We start from the raw sequence: 24,240 nt of genomic DNA, 5'->3' as shown, positions 1-24,240 counted from the left end.
CGTAGGGAGGACTAAGTTATAAGGCTACTCTTTAACTATTATTGAAATGTGGTTACTGCCGTAGCAGCTTCAGCCAAGTGGGCGCTACATTTTGGTAGTAGTGAACGAGTAGCTAGCTAGCTACACTTACGGAGTTTGTGAACTGCAGTGGCTGAAGCTCAAACTTAATCCGAGTCCTACTATGGAAAAGCCACACAGACGGCAAGGACCAGGAGACACCTTGATGACACCGTGTTGCCTGCCTGCTTCCGGACATGCTCCAGAGACCATCTTTGCTTACTCTCCCCCTTTGACCACCTCCCTCCGATGGCCACTCAAGCCAAGCGCTTTCCCAACCCTCCACATTACCTTACATCTCATGAATGTTGTTGTTGTTTTATAAATTGCTTTAAAGTGATTTTGTGTTGCTTTAAAGTGATTTGAGAATCTTTATGTAATGAATAGTCCTATAAAAGTTGAATACATTATTATTATTATACAAATTATTTTTAGCCTACGTTTCATTTCAGGGCTAGGTTTTATTAGAATGTTACCACCCACCAGCGTGGCATTGTTTATTGATCAGAAACAGCTGCAAAATGATTCCTCTTCGAGACTAAGATGAGCCAAACAGCCTAGTGTCCACTTGGCCGCCTGAGCCATGGAGCCCCCGTCGCCCCACGATGAATGGTTTTGACCACTAAAGTTTTGCTTCACTACATACTCCACTGCTTTGATTAGTGTAACGTTAGCAAAAACGCATATCACCTATCTTTCAAAAGTTATCCATATCACCGGAGCTTAATCGTATTATCTTTTTTAATTCAGTTGAAATAGTGGCGCCAACTTCCTTTGGGGGGAAGGTACTTTAATTGTTTTGACCGAGTGACAAAATTGTGACATTTTCCCATTTATAAGAGAACAATAGGCGTCTAGGATGATTTTGTATTTCCATTATAAATGTTTTGGTTCTTAAATGATCAAATATTTAAAAAACGAGGACTCATATTGAGTGTATTTACATATGAACCACGGTTACGATATATTTTTTAGAAGATTAATTGAATTACATTTTTATCAAGTGGTTGTATGGTAATTGCTAACCACTAGCTAGCTTAGTGCTAAATTGTAAATTACATTTTTTATTTAACTAGGCAAGTCAGTTAACAACAAATTCTTATTTACAATGACAGCCTACTGGGGAAAGTGGGTTAACTTCCTTGTTCAGGGGCAGAATGACAGATTTTTACCTTGTCAGCTCAGGGATTCAATCCAGCAACCTTTTGGTTATTGGCCCAACGCTCTAACCACTAGGCTACCTGTCGCTAGGCAAGTAGGTTCTAGCTAGCACGCAATTTGCTAGGCGCTAGCTAGCCTGCCATTTCGCCCTTGCTAGCTATTTTAAGCTTCTGTTATTGTTAGCTGTTCATTGGTTTTTGTTACATTTAATACACAGGCGTAAAAGGGATTTTAATGAATTTGAAAATGTGTGAATTTGTTTGCTATTGGAATGAATGTAAACCAGGGTTTTTAAATTATTGGCCAGGACCCAACGTGAGCCCTGGGCATGTGAAAGGTGGGTCGTGAGTTATGAGAATACATCCATAATCACACACTATTTCTTCTTAATTTGGGTCGTTGGAGGACAATTTGGGTCACAGGAGGATGGTCAACTTCTCATTTGGGTCTCGAGCTAAAAACGTTTAAGAACCCCTGATGTAACCCCTAACCTCTACAAAGAGACAATTTTGATTTCAACAGACAATATTCTGAGATTGTGAGAAATGTAGAATAAATATATATTGGAAGAGAAACCCAGTGAAAATAATCTTTCCGTGTCTCCTTATTTATGCCGTTTAACATGTTAAAATCAAAATCAGTATCTAATGGTCTAATACCTGTCTTCATCCATGGAAGAACAGGGTTCAAATCTCACAGGTACAAAAGCACACATGTGAAACTTAGAATATCACATGTGAAATCATGTGTTTGAGTCATGTGAAAAATGTACATGTGAAACTTAAAATGTGTACGAAAACCAAATTATTGTTTTGTAAGGGATGAGACACATGCACTCAAACATGCGCAAACAAGCACTCAAACACGCGCAAACAAGCACACACACACACACTCGTATGCATACACACACACACATCACAAATGCAAACTGCAGTGCACTGCAGCCTTCTATAGGTGGAGGAAAATAAGTTCTTGCCCCAAGAAATGATGTTTATCCTCCCATATAATGATATATTTGCATTATTCCATTCTCTCCAGCTATATCATCCTTTCCATAATGGCATGAATGTCAAAATAGAGTGAAAGTGATGGGAGAGGAGGGAGGAGGGGGAGTGAACCCATATATGGTAGACATGATATTATATCATTCCTCTCTGCTTTGTTTCCACAATTCATATACAAATCTGTAAATATAAACCCAAAAATCTGTAAATATAACTTATTCCTAGAACAAGAAATAAAAAACAGACTGTGATGATATTTACAGGTTAGAAGTTGCAACCTTAACTCCTCACCCCTTAAATATTGATAGAGCCAGCGCTGCCTATTTAATGAACCCCAAAGTACTCCCAGCAGCTTTAATTTCAAATTAATTTAACACAGCTAATGATTCGCCCGACGACGGATACTTTTAAATAAATTACCATGCCTAAGGATTCTCTAATTATTCCAAAGTGAGTGGATTCATTAGCAATTGAAGCCGTCAGAGGCTGCAGGTCGGGATGAATTAGAAATAACAAAGCTTCGAGGGAGCATATGCTGCGGTCGTAATCCTGACACGGGGGGGTGTCCCGCAACAATTAGCCGGTAATTGTACCTTAATGAAATGTTCTTGTTTGATAACCAGTTAATTATAGGAGACAATAACTCCCGAACCCCTCCTGACATCGACTGAGCGATTACCCCCCCCCCCCCCCATCCCAACCCAAGCAGAAACAACCTGTGTGGGTACGACGGGTGTCAAGGCTTGAGACAGGTTTAAGTCTAGCCGAGGCATTGACGGGATCACCTATAGCTAGCTGACTGATTCACACAGAGGGAGGGAGGGAGGGAGGGAGGGAGGGAGGGAGGGAGGGAGGGAGGGAGGGAGAGGGAAAGAAAGAGAGAGAGGGGAAAAGAGAGGGGGAATTGAAGGAGGTAGTGAAGGAGAGGGGAATAGAAGGAGGGGAAAAGAGAGGGAGATTGAAGGAGGTAGAGCGATCAAGAAATAATACGAGAGAAAGAGAGATAAAAAGAGGGAGATACAGAGGACCGTTTTGTTTGAAAGCTTGTTTTCTTTGGCCAGAACGACAGTTTCCCTCTCTCTCTCTTATGACCTTTCACGGAATCACACTTACAACACAACAGACTCAATTAAATAAAGCTAAGTGCTACTATCCCCTTTATAACTGTCTTTCCTTTATAGACGTAAAACTGGGGATTGATCTTAATCTAAACCACAAAAAGAAGAACATTTCATTTTGTATTTGGGGGGCGGCTCGAACACATTGTCACCTTGAGGAATAACAAAGGCAAATTCAATGATTGATCTGAGACAACAAAGCAGGAACCCCAGGGGTATAAATACTCTATGTGAGAAAACAGCTGAAAACAGCTGAATAAAAGAGGCTACGAACATAAAATACATGAAAAAAAACATGCCTCTAATACACTCAAGGACAGCTTGGCAAAAAATAAATCATGCAGTACAGCAGAATTAAACATGAACCGAAACTCAAAGAAGTATATAGTTTATGATGTAAATCTGATACTTAATAAGATACAGTGCTGGTATCTTTTCATTTGGATAGGGAATTGCTTGTTTTCTAACACAGGTAATTGGAAACAGAGGGCATTCCTTTGTTTAAAAAAAAAAATGTCTGCGGCAAGAGAATGTGTTGACATTCTAGTTATACTGGCTCTGGAAGGTCAGTGACATTAAAGTACACCTCATCAGTACTGTAGAACTGACATGACAGCCAAACACTAAAAAAAATGGCACTCATCAGTTTGAGAGGGGAGATAAAAATATTTTTTAGGGAAGACTGAAAATGTCTGTTTTAAGTATAGAAATAAACAGTCTAGAACAGACATAGCGCTCAGCTCCATTTCCAAGGCCCTTCCAATATGGAGGCCTATTTGATTTGATATATTGTTGCTGATGAAAAAGTATTTTGAATAGAATTGATGATGTCATTCAGAGGAAGGTCCTCCCCTGCGCATAATCTAGGTGTGTGTAAACATCTACTTGGTATCATGATGTATCGTCATCTTGAGTTGATTTTTGGCCTCTGTGGGCTAAAGAATGTGATTTAACACAAGAGCCCAACCAAATCAAGTACAATTAGGTGTAGAACAACATCTCAAATTATATAATGCAATGGTGGAGTTGCCCTTTAACAGTCATTTTTACAGATAGTCCTCCTGTGAAGGACAACCCCTATTCTATTTCATCTTTGTTTGGAGACAAAAATGACCTCAGAAAAATAATACAGGGTGCTGAACACAAAATGTATGGTTGAAAGAGCCAGGACACCAGAGGGTTAAGAACCCAGCAAACAATAACATCTCAGGAACAGATGTCCTTGAGGCGGATTCAAGGACGAGGCAATTGCTAATCTTGTATTCTCAGCATGATCAAATCACCAGGCAACAGATATAAATAAAAGGACAGGAAATGAGGAATTCACATTCAAGGGTGTCAGGAGCGAAATGAAGATTCATAATGAAGAGGGCCTAGTGAAGGAGGCAAAAATTTACTGCAAATAAAAGGACAACCAGTCTCCAAAGTCCAGCTGTATAAAGTAGGTTTGGGGAAAAACACACTTACGGTGTGAGATACGGTGTGCGGTGGCGAACAGGCTGCACTTCGTCATAGAGACAGGTGCTTTTATTTGACACGCAATAGGCCCCTGCCCGACTGGATACTCTAAAAATATGAGTTTTGTCTGGGACCGGCATCATCAGACTGTCTCATTTTCCATTCATTTCAGCAAGTCATTTGTTACTATTGGCCCCTTTGACTTTTTCCTCCAGGGTTGGAATGCAAAAATGAAAGCAAAGAAAATGTACAGAGAAGTTTTGTTTGAAAAACTTGACATTCCTGTAACCCTATGGTTGTGAGTTTAATCAATACAGGCTAGTAGTTTCGCTGTAACTACACTACACTTGCATTGCCATTGTAATCGATCTGTAATAATGACATTGATATTGAGTATGTACTTCATGAACAACCCATTGTTCCATCATACACACCATGCATCACATAAGTATATGGTACATTCTATGGTGCAATTCATATGGTGCAATATTTCACAGTGAAAGCCATTTTATAGAGAAATAACTGAATCGATGGAAACGATACTACAACGGGACCTACTGTATGCATAATTCACAATTCAAAGATAGTTCAAATCAAGCTTTGATTTTGGAGTGAACTATGTACCAATATTTGTGACTACAAATTAGATATATTTTTTCTTTGACATGTGCCTTTATTCTGCCTACTCCTCTATGGCCGTAACAAAACTAAGATGCGTTTGTTGTGTGTTTACCTATTGTTTTCTGTGATTACTGTGTGAATATGAAATGTCTTTCTTTTGACAGGAGTTTCTGTGGTGCTTCTGTTCTGACAGACGTGTGAGGTCGTGGTGGGAGATAACTGTTTACTTACATTTAACTACATTGTGATTATGGTAAATACGCTGTTGCTTAGTTATTCTGTAGGCCTCTATGGCTCTGACTTGAACAAACCATCTGAAGTGAAGGTTGGCCTTGCCTGTACAGTACCTTTATGTTGTGATATGTTTTGTTGGACATTTAGACTTTGTTTGACTGATATGGATATACAGTACCTTCAGAAAGTATTCATACCATTTGACTTATTCCACATTTTGTTGTGTTACAGCCTGAATTCAAAATGTATTAAATATATTGTTTATCTCTCACCCTTCTACACACAATACACTATAAAATTTAGCCAATTTATTGAAAATTAAATACTGAAATATCTCCTTTACATAAGTAGTCACACCCCTATTGCTATGACACTCCAAATTGAGCTCAGGTGCATCCAATTTCCTTTGATCATCCTTCAGATGTCACTAAACCTTGATTGGAGTCCACCTGTGGCCAATTCAATTGTTTGGACATGATTTTGAAAGAAACATACCTGTCTATATAAGGCCCCACTGTTGACAGTGCATGTCAGAGCAGAAACTATACCATGAAGTCCAAGGAACTGTCCGTAGATCTCCGAGATAGAATTGTGATGAGGATATAAAACTATTTGTAGAGTGTTGAAAGTTTCCAAGAGCACATCATTGGGAAATTGAAAAATTATGTACCCAGACTCTTCCTAGAGCTGGCCGTGCAATCAAACTAAGCAACTGTGCAAGAAGGACCTTGGTCAGGGAGGTGACCAAGAACCCAATGACCACTTTGACAGAACTACAGAGTTCCTTGGCTGAGATGAGAGAACCTGCCAGAGGGACAACAGTCTCTACAGCACTTCACCAATCTGGGCTGTATGGGAGGGTGGCCAGACGGAAGCCACTCCTGAGAAAAAGGAACATGGCAGCACGCCTGGAATTTGCAAAAAGGCACGTGAAAGACTTAGAACATAATGCAAAAGATTCTGTGGTCTCATGAGTCAAAAATGCAAAAATGTTTGGCCTTCAAACAAAGCGCTTTGTCCGGAGAAAACCAGGCACAGCTCATCACCCGTCTAACACCATCCCTACCATGAAGCATGGTGGCAGCATCATGCTATGGGGATGCTTTTCAGCAGCAGGGACAGGGAGACTGGTAAAGATAGAGGGAACAATGAATGGAGCCAAATACAGGCAAATCCTTGATGAGAATCTTCTTCAGAGTTCACCTTAGACTGGGCAAAAATGTACGTTCCAACAGGACAATTACCCCAAGAATACAGCCAAAGCAATGCTGGAATGGCTTCAGAAAAAGAATGTGAAAGTCCTTGAGTGGCCCAGCCAAAGCCCAGACTTGTATATGTGGAAAGACTTGGAGATTGCTATTCATCACTGCTCCCCATCTAACTTAACAGAGCTTGAGAAAATCTGCAAGGAAGAATGGGAGAAAATCCCCAAATCCAGATGTGCAAAGCTGATACAGACACCCAACACGACTCAAAGCTGTAATCGCCGCCAAAGGTGCTTCTATGAAGTATTGACTCAGGGGTGTGAATACATACGTACATGAGATATTTCATTTTCAATACATTTGCTAAAATGTCTAACAACATGTTTTCCCTTTCTCATTATGGGGTGTTGTGTGTAGATGGATGAGATGAAACAAGACAAAATGTGGATTAAGTAAAGGGGTATGAATACTTTCTGAAGCCACTGTATGTTTGTCAATGTTTTATAGAGATAAAGTGAATTTTATTACATCAGGAATGCTATAATGCATAATTTTGGAGCCGCGAAACTTCATCCTCCAGTTTTGAAATGTGACTCGATTCAGGAAACTAGGCATATGTCACAACTTAACAGGGGAGCCGTTTGAACGTAAAGAATGCGAGATGCGTCCATGCACAATGATGTATACAGGTAAGATAGTCTAGCATTAGCTAGCTAACATTATATTTTCAGATATTATTGGCTGGCTGGCTCCCTAGCTGACGTTATTATTCGTTTCCCAGAGCCGTGTGCTGTTCTAGTTAGAGCCTAATGTTAGCTAGCTAACATTGAACATGGTTGGTTAGCTCCCAGCACTGTGGCATTGTTGGCACTGTTTATTGTTTAACTAGCTAACGTTGGCTGGCTGGCTCGTTAGCTAACGTTATTTGACGTGTGTACAACACCCGTTGAATATGGCCGGTGTCAGTAAACGTCTGCAAAAAAGCGTAATGAAATTGTTGCCAGCAGTACTGGTTAGGCTGTTTTCATGTTATCCAGAGGTAAACAAATCATCGGCCAGACCGTCAAGTGTGCGCTTCAAGAGCGAAACGTGATGGGTGGGGCTAAAGCTTAGGGTGAGGGTATGAACGATGCTGAATGGGTGTAGACAAAGAAGAGCTCTTCACTACTGTAGATAGTAAAACATTCAAAGGCGACTTTCTCAAAAGTGAGTTTACAAGTTGACTTTCAAAGCAGAATTACTTTCCCATTGTTCCACAAATGCAGTGTATGATATACAGTTGAAGTTGGAAGTTTACATACACTTAGGTTGGAGTTATTAAAACTTGTTTTTCAACCACTCCACAAATTTCTTGTTAACAAACTATAGTTTTGGCAAGTCGGTTAGGACGTCTACTTTGTGCATGACACAAGTCATTTTTCAAAAAATTGTTTACAGACAGATTATTTCACTTATAATTCACTGTATTACAATTTCAGTGGGTCAGAAGTTCACATACACTAAGTTGACTGTGCCTTTAAACAGCTTGGAAAATTCCAGAAAATGTTGTCATGTCTTTAGAAGCTTCTGATAGGATAATTGACATAATTTGAGTCAATTGGAGGTGTACCTGTGGATGTATTTCAAGGCCTACCTTCAAACTCAGTGCCTCTTTGCTTGACATCATGGGTAAATCAAAAGAAATCAGCCAAGACCTCAGAAAAAAAAATTGAGACCTCCACAAGTCTGGTTCATCCTTGGGAGAAATTTCCAAACGCCTGAAGGTACCACGTTCATCTGTACAAACAATAGCACGCAAGTACAAACACCATGGGACCACGCAGCTGTCATACCGTTCAGGAAGGAGACGCTTTCTGTCTCGTAGAGATGAACGTACTTTGGTGCGAAAAGTGCAAATCAATCCCAGAACAACATCAAAGGACCCTGTGAAGATAATGGAGGACACAGGTACAAAATTATCTATATCCACAGTAAAACAAGTCCTATATCGACATAACCTGAAATGCCGCTCAGCAAGGAAGAAGCTACTGCTCCAAAACCGCCATAAAAAAGCCAGACTACGGTTTGCAACTGCACATGGGGACAAAGATCATACTTTTTGGAGAAATGTCCTCTGGTCTGATGAAACAAAAATAGAACTGTTTGGCCATAATGACCATCGTTATGTCTGGAGGAAAAAGGGGGAGGCTTGCAAGCCGAAGAACACCATCCCAACCGTGAAGCACAGGGGCGGTAGCATCATGTTGTGGGGGTGCTTTGCTGCAGGAGGGACTGGTGCACTTCACAAAATAGATGGCATCATGAGGCAGGAAAATGATGTGGATATATTGAAGCAACATCTCAAGACATCAGTCAGGAAGTTAAAGCTTGGTCGCAAATGGGTCTTCCAAATGGACAATGACCACAAGCATACTTCCAAAGTTGTGGCAAAATAGCTTAAGGACAACAAAGTCAAGGTATTGGAGTGGCAATCACAAAGCCCTGACCTCAATCCTATAGAAAATGTGTGGGCAGAACTGAAAAAGTGTGTGCGAGCAAGGAGGCCTACAAACCTGACTCGGTTATACCAGCTCTGTCAGGAGGAATGGGCCATAATTCACCCAACTTATTGTGGGAAGCTTGTGGAAGGCTACCCAAAATGTTTGATCCAAGATAAACAATTGAAAGGCAATGCTACCAAATACTAAGTGAAGTGTATGTAAACTTCTGACCAACTGGGAATGTGATGAAAGAAATTAAAGCTGAAATAAATCATTCTCTACTCTATTTCACATTCTTAAAATTAAGTGGTGATCATAACTGACCTAAGACAGGGAATTTTTACTATGATTAAATGTCAGGAATTGTGAAAAACTGAGTTTAAATGTATTTGGCTAAGGTGTATGTAAACTTCTGACTTCAACTGTACGATTTTGTAGCTCCGAGTCTCTACTTTTATATAATGTAAAAAATACAATTTCAAATTTTGCTACATACGACCGAATCCAGGTTGTGAGTCACAAATGTGTGTGGGGATGCATGTACAGTGGCAAGAAAAAGTATGTGAACCCAGGCATTACCTGTATTTCTGCATAAATTAGTCATAAAATTGAATCTGATCTTCATCTTAGTCACAACAATAGACAAACACAGTGTGCTTAAACTAATAACACACAAATTATTGTATTTTTCTTGTCTATATTGAATACATAATTTAAACATTTACTGTGTAGGTTGGGAAAAGTATGTGAACCCCTAGGCTAATGACTTTTCCTGAAGCTAATTGGAGTCAGGAGTCAGATAACCTGGAGTCCAATCAATGAGACGAGATTGGAGGTGTTGGTTAGCGTTGCCCTGCCCAACAAAAACACTCACACAATTTGAGTTTGCTATTCACAAGAAGCATTGCCTGATCTGAACAAAAGAGATCTCAGAAGACCTAAGATTAAGAATTGTTGACTTGCATAAAGCTGGAAAGGATAACAAAAGTATCTCTAAAAACATTGATGTTCCTCAGTCCACGGTAGGACAAATTGTCTATAAATGGAGAAAGTTCAGCACTGTTGCTACTCTCCCTAGGAGTGGCTGTCCTGCAAAGATGACTACAAGAGCACAGTGCAGAATGCTCAGTGAAGTTAAGAAGAATCCTAGAGTGTCAGCTAAAAACGTACAGAAATCTCTGGAACATGGTAACATCTCTGTTGACGAGTCTACGTTTAGTGTTTAGTAAAACACTAAACAAGAATGGTGTTCATGGCAGGACACCACAGAAGAAGCCAGTGCTGTCCCAAAAAACATTGCTGCACGTCTGACGTTTGCAAAAGAGCACCTGGATATTCAACAGTGCATCTGGCAAAATATTCTGTAGACAGATTAAACTAAAGTTGAGTTGTTTGGAAAGAACACACAACACTATGTGTGGAGAAAAAAAGGCACAGCATCAAAACCTCATCCCAACTGTAAAGTATGGTGGAGGGAGCATCATGCTTTGCGGCTGCTTTGCTGCCTTAGTTTGCTATCATCGACGGAAAAATGTATTCCCAAGTTTATCAAGACATTTTGCAGGAGAATGTAAGGATATATGTCTGCCAATTGAAGCTCAATAGAAGTTGGGTGATGCAACAGGACAACGACCCAAAACACAGAAGTAAATCAACAAAGAATGGCTTCAACAGAAGAAAATACGCCTTCTGGAGTGGCCCAGTCAGTGTTGACTTCAACCTGATTTAAAATGCTGTGGCATAACCTCGAGAGAGGTTCACACCAGACATCCTAAGAATATTGCTGAACTGAAACAGTTTTGTAAAGATAAATGGTTAAAAATTCCTCCTGACTGTTGTGCAGGTCTGATCCACAACTACAGAAAACGTTTGGTTGAGTTTATTGCTGCCAAAGGAGGATCAACCAGTTATTAAATGCAAGGGTTCACATACTTTTCCCACCCTACACTGTGAATGTTTACACAGTGTGTTCAATAAAGACATGACAACGTATAATTGTTTGTGTGTTATTAGCTCAAGCAGACAGTGTTTGTCTAGTGTTGTGACATAGATGAAGATCAGATCAAATGTTATGACCAATTCATGCAGAAATCCTGGTAATTGTGTGTGTATACCCAAGTATTTATTGGTATGTGTACCTGTTTTGCCTCCTCCCCCAGGCTATCCCACATGGAGGCCACTATCTTGGACACATCCCCGAAGGTGGCGTTGGGGTTGGAGCCCTTAATGGCCGCCTGGGTGTCCCTGAAGAAGAGGGCGTAGGCTGACACAGGCTTGTTCGGCTCGTTGGGGTCCTTTTTCTTCTTCTTCTTCTGCGGTTTGGGCTTGGGCTTCATCATCTCCGAGGATGGCCGCTTCTCTCCCGTGATCTGGAAGACGATCAAAAAAACGACAACAGAGTTCTACTTGATTAATTTGTCCCTCATGTCTTTCTAGCATTGTTTGGAGACTGAACTTTGTAGTTCTTTACAATAAGACAGCCGCTCACTCAAAGAGAATGTATTACACACAAGAAATGCAGTAAACCTCAACTGTTCCCTTTCAATAGTAATAGTAGGCTATCAGACTTGGTATGATGCCAATTGTTTCCGCCATTTTATATATACACTTCTTTACTACATGAGAAGATCAACAGCACACAGTGACTAGATGCTTTCCACTCCTCTACTTCACGTTCCAGTGCACAGGCTCCTTAGATTGGTAAAGTTTCACTGCCTCTCATAGACCAATGGACATAGTCAGTGTGCCAACTCATCCATGTCGATGCCCACCAGACAGCTAAAACAAGTTTGCATCCCCACCATCAAGAGATATTAGTTGCCAGTCAAGTGTAAGAATAGCGCCCTTGTTGCAAGTATGACTTACTAGGGTAATAGACAATAATGTTTTTGAATGTTTGCAGCGAAAAACAAAATATAACTCAGTTTGACTTTAATGAAAGTGTGCATTTTTGCGATGAGCGTTTTCGTCGTAATGACAGCATAATTGAATCAATCCCGAGTTATTGAGACATCCACAGTCAAATCAAAATGAAAACAACAAATATTTGCAGTGCAGAATTTATTTTCATTTAGAATTCTCATAAACATTCAATGTAACCATTTAAACCTGTTAACATCAAACAAACAACTTTGGGGCCTCCCGAGTGGCACTGCATCGCAGTGCTTGAGGCGTCACTACAGATCCGGGTTCGATCCCGGGCTGTGTCGCAGCCGGCAGCAAACATGAGACCCATGAACAACAATTGGCCCAGCGTCGTCCGGGTTAGGGGAGGGTTTGGCCGGCCGGGATGTCCTTGTCCCATCACGCTCTAGCGACTCCTGTGGCAGGCTGGGCGCATGCACGCTGACACAGTCGCCAGTTGCACAGTGTTTCCTCCGACACATTGGTGCGGCTGGCTCCCGGGTTAAGTGAGCAGTGTGTCAAGAAGCAGTGCGGCTTGGCAGGGTCGTGTTTCGGAAGACATATGGCTCTCGACCTGCACTTCTCCCGAGTCCGTACGGGAGTTGCAGCGATGGGAGAAGACTGTAATTACCAATTGGATATCACGAAAAAGGGCTAAAAAGTTTTAAAAAATTAACAATAAAAACACAACTTTGTTCAAATACATGTATAGTATAATACTATTAATATTATCTTGTTTTGAATTGTACTCCATGAACAGAAACTGAGTCAAAATCATATGTCTAGTCTTATCTAATTTACCATAATCTATTCCGATTGAATCTGCTTTGTCAGCCTATACGTCGTTTACATTGTCAAACATTATTTATCAAAACAACACAAATGCAACATTTCTTCCAGGACTAAGTAAAACTGTACATTCCTCACATAGTTTCATTAAGATAATAGATTCCAACTTTTGTGCAATGGAGCAAAAAGTATTCGAAATCACATCTGTTTCTACTAGCTTTGATGTGGATGTTGAATAAATTGGAGGGAGGCAAATGGAATTACATTCTGATAGGGGAGAGATAGTAATCGTTTTTTATTCATACATGGACAGTCATGCACAGCGGGGCACTTGTATGGTGGAGAAAGTATTGTTTTTCAGAACATTTGCTGTTTTAACCGTGCGCTTACAGATGCTGATAAATATGCAACAAGACTATAGAAACCCCCGGATTCAATTATACATATTCATGTTCCTCTTTACCAATCCCCCAGGTAAAGGGAAAACAAATCCAGTGAGAGCCCTGATTGGTGAGTAATTTCTATATGCTTTGTTGTATGGATTTACATAAATTAAACGAATGCCACTTTAATGAGTATGTACTCCTGTTTCCTTGTTTCAAATGAAAGAGCTGTGCTTTTCCAGTAGAGGAATTGAGGCACACGTATACTTCCCCAAGCTTTCCTGTCCTTTTCAACACGTTTATCCCACAACGGAGAAACACATCTATTGATAGGTGTGTAGAGCCCTGGAAGACAATGATATACAGTATAGAAGACTACTGATTTTGTTTGGTCATCACTATGTTGTCTCAAGCTCTGTCTATGACATCTTATAGAGACGGCTTATATACGAAAACATCCAAATGCATTACTGTCGCCATTGCTGCAATATAATTAACTGAACACAGCTTGTGTAAATTAGGGCCTATCGAACAACAGTAATACAAGATATGTAAACATTCATAAAGCAGTAGAATCAACAAGGGAATCTGACATTTGTTTCACAATTGTTTGAGGGAAAACAGCATAACTGTAAATGGTGTGTTCGTTTTGCTTTCTTGACGTGACAATTAACAATATGCAAATTAAATGAATGAGATGACATGGTGATAATGGATTCTCAGCAAATCCCACATTACATGAATATTTCAAATGAAATAATTTAGACAGCAAGCAACAAAGGGAAAATAAAAAGGTGCATTGCTTTAAAGCTGCAATGTGTAACTTTTGGGGGGACGTGACCAAATTCACATAGAAGTGTGAGTTTTAGATCTGCCATTCTCATTGAAAGCAAGTCTAAGAAGAAGTAGATCTGTTCAATGTGCTATATTTCTATGCTTCCCGTTCTTAAGTTTTGTTTTTGTGTCTTTTAAGTTTTCTTTTTTTGGTACACCTGCTTCAAACAACTGAAAATACAATAATATTTGCTTGTTTTGTTACATAAATTGAAATTAGACTAACTATTATAATTTTAGCAACCAGGAAATGGCGGAGCAATTTCTGCAGAATGCATCGTTAAGTTTGAACTAGGATTCGAAGCCAATCTAAAAAATACAAGATGGTCTGTTATTGGCATGTCCTAAGAAGGCAAACAAACAAATGAAACAAAGCAATCACCAATACCTATGAGATTGGAAATGTGTATGCTTGCATCGAGACGCCACTGCGCTTAAAACCTCACAGAGTAGCTTGTTGCATAATCGCCATACATTCACTGTCATACTGCCATACATACACACATTACACAACGTGCCCGCAAGTCACGTTGATAAAAAATGTAATGTAAAAAATAATATGTTCATTCCATCTGGCAACACCCAACACGACCAACCCAAACACCCTAACTTTCCCTAGGTTCAGTGAAATCAAAGAAGCATTGCCACATCAGTACCTTATGGTGGGAATCGATCTCCTCTTCCTGTGTAGAGCTCGAGGGAGAGGGTGTGGCTGATTTACTTCCGGGAGGTGAGGGAGAACCATGGGTAAGTGCACTCCGGCCAACCTGAGAGTTCAGTTGGGACATTGCGCTCATGGGGTGGTGGGACAGTATCCTAGGTGACCTGTTTATCAGATGGGGGTTGTGAAGGCTGAGGTCATAATGTGAGCCGTCGTGGCGAGTCATCTCCTGGATCTGGGTGAGAGAAGAAGACCAGCTTTACTACTTAACTTTACCAATTGCACATTCCCAATTTGCCCAAAAACGTGACGTCTTCGTTAATGACGGTAAACGGTTGGTAGGAGGTCAAAGAAAGGAAGTCTGCCCTTCCGGGTTCACTGGTCCCACTGTTCTACTTAGGACCGGTCGGAAGCAAACTTATCTTCATTCTCCTCGGTCACGACTGAAATACACACCATGCGTTCGTCCAATAACTTGGCACTATTCGGGCCATTTTTATCTGATTGCGCTTTGAGGCACAATTTGACGTGTTGAATTTCAATTGCAGTCCTCCAGTGCAAATGACCTTGAATAACATATAATTCATCACACCAACATTATTCAAAGACTGTATCTGTCGCTTTATCTTACTCGTGAATTCATGAAACTGTTTTTCTTTTATGGAGATCTACACTGCCACCCGTGGACTTGTCTCAACACCCTCTGATGTCCCTGCTTGGAATTTACAATCCAAACCAATAGAATCCAAACCAACTGAACCACTTGACTTTCAAAGCGAGGTGGGAGATGTCTTGCCGCTGTAGAGCATCATTAGGGCAACGTTTACTAGATTGTTCACTAAGTACCAGGATGGTTCAGACTGAAAGCTATGCTTATGGAATAATAGCCTATAGACTAAAATGACTGTGGTTGGTCATTCAACGAGGGGGGAAAAAAGCTGTGTGCCAAGTTCATTGTTGGAAGTTAATGCATTAAAGGAGGATACACGCTTTCAACTGATTAAAGAGACAGTCCTCATAACCCCTTCTTAAAGTAACACTCTTAGTAGTCTAACAGATCTTCTAAAATAACAACATCAAAAGCATTTAAAAAAAACTCTTTCAGGACATAGACGAGCCAAAGCAGGCCTTAATGCAAGCATAACTGAGGAATGTTTGGCAATTTACAGATCAGAAAGGGATGAACTAGCATTTATTAGCACTGTTAAACATTCATGAGTTAAATAATACATTACACATTAGCGCTGTGCTAAAAAGATCAAATTACAGAGGCCCTAGCATTATGAGATCTTGATAAACACAAGTAGAGCCTCTGAGATGAAGGCTCTGCAGCTCTGTAATCATAATTGGCCCCAGTAGGTTGCTAAGAATAAAATGTACTGGTAATGTAATGTTGTAGAGAACTCTGGGCTGCTTTGAAAAACCGAAGAATATTTACAGGACATTAGATTTTTTTTTGGCCTCGGCAGCTGCTAACAAAAGGCTGCCTGAACAAAGACATTCCCTTTGCATTTAAAATAACCATGCTCTAACCTCCCCCACCCAAAACAGAACCTTCCAACCTCAAATCATAATTTAAAACACCATCACTCCACTTCTCAAACATGGTGAAATAGCTTTAGCAGAAAAAAAAATCCATTATTTTTCCATTTTCGGTGGAGCTGCTCTTTAAGGGTCTTCACAAATCAAGAAGCATTGAAAAACCAATTAATCAAACACGAATGGCCTATCATGGCTACAGCAGACCTATTTCCATAGCAACAGCCTCTGGGTGAAATCGTCACCCTTTTAATCTGAGCAAACTATGTTTCATATAAACAAAAAAAAAGGGACAAGCAAACCAGAAGAGTAGCAGTGTGGCAAGGTAGAGGGGTTCTCAGTAGTTCCAATTGGGATATATCTGTTTTTATAGAACAGTGGAGGAGTTATTGGGACAAAAGGAATTACCCATCTAATCCATATTGTTAGAGGAGGAAAGGGGAGAGGCCTATAGCGGACTCCTATCAATCATGTTCGTTTCTCTTTCAACCGAAACGTGAATAATTCATAATATTTGTTTAGAATCAAGTATAGATACATTCTGCCACTATTCATATTCTAAATCATGCTTCATAGCATTAGCTTCAATTGTAGTTCCTTTTTCATTAAAGCTAAGTGCTCAAATGTAAAATATGGGGCACAATATCCAGATAGCAATATTAAAATACATACATAATACAATCTTATAAACTAATCCCCTGTTTTGACTAGTTGATCAATCAAATGGAAAGCAAGACATGTCAGAAGGTTTGTACTGTGAATATATTCTACATATAAACAGTGCCTTGCAAAAGTATTCACCCCCCTTGGAGTTTTTCCTATTTTGATGCATTACAACCTGTAATTTAAATGGATTTATATGTGGATTTCATGTACTGGACATACACAAAATAGTCCAAATTGGTGAAGTGAAATTAAAAAAATAAAAATAAAAACGGAAAAGTGGGGCATGCATATGTATTCACCTCCTTTGCTATGAAGCCCCTAAATAAGATCTGGTGCAACCCATTACTGTAACGGCTGTCAATGTCGTTCTCCTCCTCAGACGAGGAGGAGCATGGATCGATGGCAAACCAACAAACACTACAAATTAACAAAATAACAAACGTGACTAACCTGCAACAGTCCTCTGTGGCCCAAACGCTGACACAGGAACAAACACCCACAAACCACCAGTGAAACCCTGGCTGCCTTAGTATGACTCTCAATCAGAGACAAACGATACACACCTGTCTCTGATTGAGAATCATACCAGGCCGAACACAAAACCCCACATAGAAATAGAAACCTAGACCAACCCACCCAATTCACGCCCTGACCAACTAAAACAAATACATAACAAAGGAAAACAGGTCAGGAACGTGACAGAACCCCCCCCTTAAGGTGCGAACTCCGGGCGCACCAGCACAAAGTCTAGGGGAGGGTCTGGGTGGGCGTCTGTCCACGGTGGCGGCTCTGGCGCTGGTCGTGGTCCCCACCCCACCATAGTCAACCCCCGCTTCCGTGGCCTCCTCCCAATATTCACCCTCCATGTCAATCCCGCTATTCCAAAAGGCAGTAACAGACTGAGGGGTAGCAGTTGACTGAGGGGCAGCACCAGGATAAGGGGCAGCACCAGGATAAGGGGCAGCACCAGGATAAGGGGCAGCACCAGGATAAGGGGCAGCACCAGGATAAGGGGCAGCACCAGGATAAGGGGCAGCTCATGACTGTAGGGCAGCTCATGACTGTAGGGCAGCTCATGACTGTAGGGCAGCTCATGACTGTAGGGCAGCTCATGACTGGAGGGCAGCTCATGACTGGAGGGCAGCTCATGACTGGAGGGCAGCTCATGACTGGAGGGCAGCTCATGACTGGAGGGCAGCTCATGACTGAAGGGCAGCTCATGACTGAAGGGCAGTTCTGGCAGCTCCTGACTGGCTGGCGGATCTGGCAGCTCCTGACTGGCTGGCGTCTCTGGCAGCTCCTGACTGGCTGGCGTCTCTGGCAGCTCCTGACTGGCTGGCGTCTCTGGCAGCTCCTGACTGACGGACGGCTCTAGCGGCTCCTGACTGACGGACGGCTCAGATGGCGCTGGGCAGACGGATGGCTCAGATGGCGCTGGGCAGACGGATGGCTCAGACGGCGCTGGGCAGACGGATGGCTCAGACGGCGCCGGGCAGACGGATGGCTCAGACGGCGCCGGGCAGACGGATGGCTCAGACGGCGCTGGGCAGACGGATGGCTCAGATGGTGCTGGGCAGGCAGGCAGTTCAGACGGCGCTGGACAGACGAGCAGTGCAGGCGGCGTTGGGCAGACGGCCGACTCTGACCTGCTGAGGCGCACAGTAGGCCTGGTGCGTGGTACCGGAACTGGAGGCACTGAGCTGGAGACACGCACCATAGGGAGAGTGCGTGGAGGAGGAACAGGGCTCTGGAAACGCACTGGAAGCCTGGTGCGTGGAGTAGGCACTGGTGGTACTGAGCTGGGGTGGGAAGGTGGCGCCAGATATGCCGGACCGTGAAGGAGGACACGCGCTCTTGAGCACCAAGCCTCCCCAACCTTACCAGGTTGAGTGGTCCCCGTAGCCCTGCCAGTGCGGCGAGGTGGAATAACCCGCACTGGGCTATGCAGGCGAACCGGGGACACCACCTGTAAGGCTGGTGCCATGTACGCCGGCCCGAGGAGACGTACTGGAGGCCAGATACGTTGGGCCGGCTTCATGGCATCCGGCTCGATGCCCAACCTAGCCCTACCAGTGCGGCAAGGTGGAATAGCCCGCACTGGGCTAAGCACGCGTACTGGGGACACCGTGCGCTTTACCGCATAACACGGTGTCTGACCAGTACGACGCCCTCTCACTCCACGGTAAGCCCGGGGAGTTGGCTCAGGTAACCAACCCGGCTTCGCCACACTCCCCTTTAGCCCCCCCCCCAAGAAATTTTTGGGTGAGCCTCTCGGGCTTCCAGCCGCTCTGCCTTGCTTTAGCCTCATACAACCTCCTCTCCGCTTTCGCTGCCTCCAGCTCCGCTTTGGGGCGGCGACACTCCACTGGCTCTGCCCAGGGTCCTTTACCGTCCAGGATCTCCTCCCAAGTCCATTCCTCTTTTCCCCATTGCTGTTGTTCACTCCGTCCTTCTCCAATCCGCTTGGTCCTGGTTTGGTGGGTGTTTCTGTAACGGCTGTCAATGTCGTTCTCCTCCTCAGACGAGGAGGAGCATGGATCGGACCAAGATGCGGATTGGTAAGTGTTCATTATTTAATGGCAAACCAACAAACACTACAAATTAACAAAATAACAAACGTGACTAACCTGCAACAGTCCTGTGTGGCCCAAACGCTGACACAGGAACAAACACCCACAAACCACCAGTGAAACCCTGGCTGCCTTAGTATGACTCTCAATCAGAGACAAACGATACACACCTGTCTCTGATTGAGAATCATACCAGGCCGAACACAAAACCCCACATAGAAATAGAAACCTAGACCAACCCACCCAATTCACGCCCTGACCAACTAAAACAAATACATAACAAAGGAAAACAGGTCAGGAACGTGACAATTACTTTCAAATGTCACATAATTAGTTAAATAAAGCCCACCTGTGGGGCAATTTAAGTGTCACATGATCTGTCACATGATCTCAGTATATATACACCTGTTCTGAAAGGCCGCAGAGTCTGCAACACCACTAAGCAAGGAGTACCACCAAGCAAGCGGCACTATGAAGACCAAGGAGCTCTCCAAACAGGTCAGGGACAAAGTTGTGGAGAAGTACAGCTCAGGGTTGGGTTACAAAAAAATATCTGAAACTTTGAACATCCCACAGAGCACGATTAAATCCATTATTTAAAAATGGTAAGAATATGACACCACAACAAACGTGCCAAGAGAGGGCCACCCACCAAAACTCACGGACCAGGCAAGGAGGGCATTAATCAGAGAGGCAACAAAGAGACCAAAGATAACCCTGAAGGAGCTGCAAAGCTCCACAGAGAAGATTGGAGTATCTGTCCATAGGACCTCTTTAAGCCTTACACTCCACAGAGCTGGGCTTTATGGAAGAGTGGCCAGAAAAAAATAAGCAAACATGTTTGGTGTTCACCAAAAGGCATGTGGGAGACTCCCCAAACATATGGAAGAAGGTACTCTGGTCAGATGAGACTGAAATTGAGCTTTTTGGCCATCAAGGAAAATGCTATGTCTGGCGCAAACCCAACACCTCTCATCACCCCGAGAACACCATCCCCACAGTGAAGCATGGTGGTGGCAACATCATGCTGTTGGGATGTTTTTCATCGGCAGGGACTGGGATCTGGTCAGAATTGAAGGAATGATGGATGGCGCTAAATACAGGGAAATTCTTGAGGGAAACTTGTTTCAGTCTTCCAGAGATTTGAGACTGGGATGGAGGTTCACCTTCCAGCAGGACAATGACTCTAAGCATACTGCTAAAGCAACACTCGAGTGGTTTAAGGGGAAACATTTAAATGTCTTGGAATGGCCTAGTCAAAGCCCAGACCTCAATCCAATTGAGAATCTGTGGTATGACTTAAAGATTGCTGTACACCAGCAGAACCCATCCAACTTGAAGGAGCTGGAGCAGTTTGCCTTGAAGAATGGGCAAAAATCCCAGTGGCTAGATGTGCCAAGCTTATAGAGACATACACCAAGAGACTTGCAGCTGTAATTTCCGCAAAAGGTGGCCCAAGGGGGGTGAATACTTTCGCAAGCCACTGTACACTTAAAATGGCTCATTACCAAAACATAATCTCTTCTCTTCATATATTGCAAATAAATAGTTTTCACCTTGTGAGAAATTAGTTAAATGAATGTACAAAGGTTAATTGACTACACCTTGCACTGCGTTCGGGTAAAATGTGAGCAAACGTACTGTATCTATTCAACTGTGCAATCTCAAAAACCACACCAACACAAGAAAATATAAATTATGGGAGCAAAGGTACACTGACAAGTAAACAGCAGAAGCATTGTGGCCATTGAAGGTTCATTCAAGGTTTTTTCTTTCTTTCTTTTTACTATTTTCTACATTGTAGAATAATAGTGAAGACATCAAACCTATGAAATAACACATATGGAATCATGTAGTAAACAAAACAAAACAAATCAAATATATTTTAGATTTTAGTAGCCACCCTTTTCCTTGATGACAGCTTTGCACACTCTTGGCATTCTCTCATCCAGCTACATGAGGAATGCTTTTCCAACAGTTTGAAGGAGTTCCCACATATGCTGAGCACTTGTTGGCTTCTTTTCCTTCACTCTGCGGTTCAACTCATCCCAAACCATCTCAATTGGGTTGAGGTCGGGTGATTGTGGAGGCCAGGTCCTCTGATGCAGCACTTCATCACTCTCCTTCTTGGTCAAATAGCCCTTATGTTAATTGGAATGCATTCCAGGTGACTACCTCATGAAGCTGGTTGAGCAAATGCCAAGAGTGTGCAAAGTTGTCATCAAGGCAAAGGGTGTCTATTTTGAAGAATCTCAAATATAAAATATATTTTTATTTGATTAACACTTTTTTGGGGTTACTAGATGATTCCATATGTGTTATTTCATAATTTTGATGTCTTCACTATTATTCTACAATGAAAAATAGTAAAAATAACGAAAAACCCTTGAATGAGTAGGCGTGTCCAAACTTTTGACTGGCACTGTAGTTTATTTTACACATGATAAATTCAAAGACATTAAGGTACAGTACATGATGCCTCTAGTAACTAGTTTTACCTCTACAACAAAAATGCATATTTCAAGCAAATAATACATGAATACAAAACACTACATGTAGAAACCCTATTCTTGCAAATCATCACGATTCCAAGTCACATAATCACACTTCCAACAGCTGTCGAACCAAATCGTTATCCTAAAGGGCCTTTTATTATGTTTTGGAGTGCTTTCTGTTCACCCTTTCACCTCGAGAGAGAATCAGAGAGAGTGAGAAGGTATCACGTTGCACTATCAGTCACCCTGAGCTAAATAAAGCAGGTGGGTGACGGCTGTACAAACATTATGAAAGAATCTCACAAAGGTTGCCGGTTGCCATAGGTACAGTATGCTAATTCATAAACGGTATCATCTCTGGACGTGGGGGGAAGTGCTGTCTGTGTAACAGGCTTTATTTGGCCATTACTGTCTGGCTCGATCCCTCCCAGAACAGGCAGACAGACAACATGTTCTTTATTCTAATAGGGCAATGATGATGCAACTGGCGATTATGTAATAAATTAAATTGTAATTCGGCTGCTTCTCCATTGTCGAAGGGTTGACTTTTCTGAGAATATCGCTTTATTGTTTGACGCTTCTCTCTTGGTGTAATGGTCTAAGACGCTGGTTGCTCCCATTGTCGGAGATCTGGGTTCATATCCTGTGTGTTACTTTTTCGCCCTATGTGGTGCGGTCTCTCATGGGGGAGGAGGTCAAAGGAGGGTGAATGTAGCGGACATGAACGCGTAGTGTGACGAGGTAGCCCCGCCTGCGAACTTCACAACCAGAATCTGCCCTCGGACCAAGAAGAAATCTCCTCTTGGTCTGATGGTCTAAGACATTGGTTGCTTCCAGGGGGAGAACTTGGGTTCATACCTGGTGTGACACACACACAATTGGCTTGGTGACAGTTTGATATTGCAATTTCAAAGTCCAGAATGACCGCCCAGCCGACCCTAACCGTGATACAAAGGCAGGACGAAGCTTTGGGGCAAATCTGTTCCCCTCTCTCCACTGTAGTTGTGTTTGTATTCGCATCTTGTACATCATAGTCAAATGGGAGTCAAATAACAAAGGCCTTCCAATTATGCGCAACACATTGTGTGCAAGCTGGTATATCAGAAAGCTATTGTTCTTCTGATCGTCTGACCTTACCTTTGAAATGGTTTCATCGCAGCTCGGATTGCCTGCACCATTTGATTTAGCTAAGGGATTAAACCAGCATCTGCAATGCCACAGTGAAGTGGACTAGAAAAGCTAGAGTTTCACAGAGAAAGAGAAAGAGAGCTAGACAGTATGCAGTGGATACCTCTCACATTTGTCCTAAAAAAGATTTAATATCGTTCAACTCAACTTCATATCACTTCTTATCTGTAGTTGTATTTAGGACCCAATGACTACAGAGCTAGAGCTACACAAAGACAGAGAGCTACAGTTGAAGTTGGAAGTTATATACACGTTTTTCAACCACTCCACAAATTTCTTGTTAACAAACTATAGTTTTGGCAAGTCGGTTAGACATCTACTTTGTGCATGACACAAGTAATTTTTCCAACAATTGTTTACAGACAGACTATTTCACTTAAAATTCACTGTATCACAATTCCAGTGGGTCAGAAGTTTACATACACTAAGTTGAATGTGCCTTTAAACAGCTTGGAAAATCCCAGAAAATGATGTCATGGCTTTAGAAGCTTCTGATAGGCTGATTGGCATCCTTTGAGTCAATTGGAGGTGTACCTGTGGATGTATTTCAAGGCCTACCTTCAAACTCAGTGCCTCTTTGCTTGACATCATGGGAAAATCAAAAGAAATCAGCCAAGACCTCCACAAGTCTGGTTCATCCTTGGGAGCAATTTCCAAACGCCTGAAGGTATCACGTTCATATGTACAAACAATAGTACGCAAGTACAAACACCATGGGACCACGCAGCCGTCGTACCACTCAGGAAGGAGATGCGTTCTGTCTCCTAGAGATGAACGTACTTTGGTGCGAAAAGTGCAAATCAATCCCAGAACATCAGCAAAGGACCTTTTGAAAATGTTGGAGGAAACAGGTACAAAAGTATCTATATCCAC

The 24,240-nt window shown here is 42.2% G+C and overlaps 1 protein-coding gene across 3 annotated transcripts in view; it reads right to left on the bottom strand.

The window, feature by feature from the left end:
* Window positions 1-24,240, bottom strand: part of LOC120064355 (TOX high mobility group box family member 2-like) — a 136,857-nt gene that overhangs the window by 14,196 nt on the left and 98,421 nt on the right. For 2 of the 3 annotated variants that reach the window (XM_039014884.1, XM_039014893.1), the window contains 2 exons: window positions 14,905-15,144; window positions 11,477-11,707 (listed from right to left, as the gene is read on the bottom strand). In XM_039014884.1, coding sequence (XP_038870812.1) covers window positions 11,477-11,707; window positions 14,905-15,144 — 471 coding nt within the window. The remainder of the gene's footprint in view (window positions 1-11,476; window positions 11,708-14,904; window positions 15,145-24,240) is intronic. The other variant, XM_039014901.1, reaches the window with a different exon arrangement.

Source organism: Salvelinus namaycush, chromosome 2 (genome assembly GCF_016432855.1).
Source record: "Salvelinus namaycush isolate Seneca chromosome 2, SaNama_1.0, whole genome shotgun sequence".
In the NCBI taxonomy this organism is placed as follows: Eukaryota; Metazoa; Chordata; class Actinopteri; order Salmoniformes; family Salmonidae; genus Salvelinus; species Salvelinus namaycush.
Note: the sequence above shows the minus strand (reverse complement) of the source record. Positions and strands in the feature narration are given on the sequence as shown.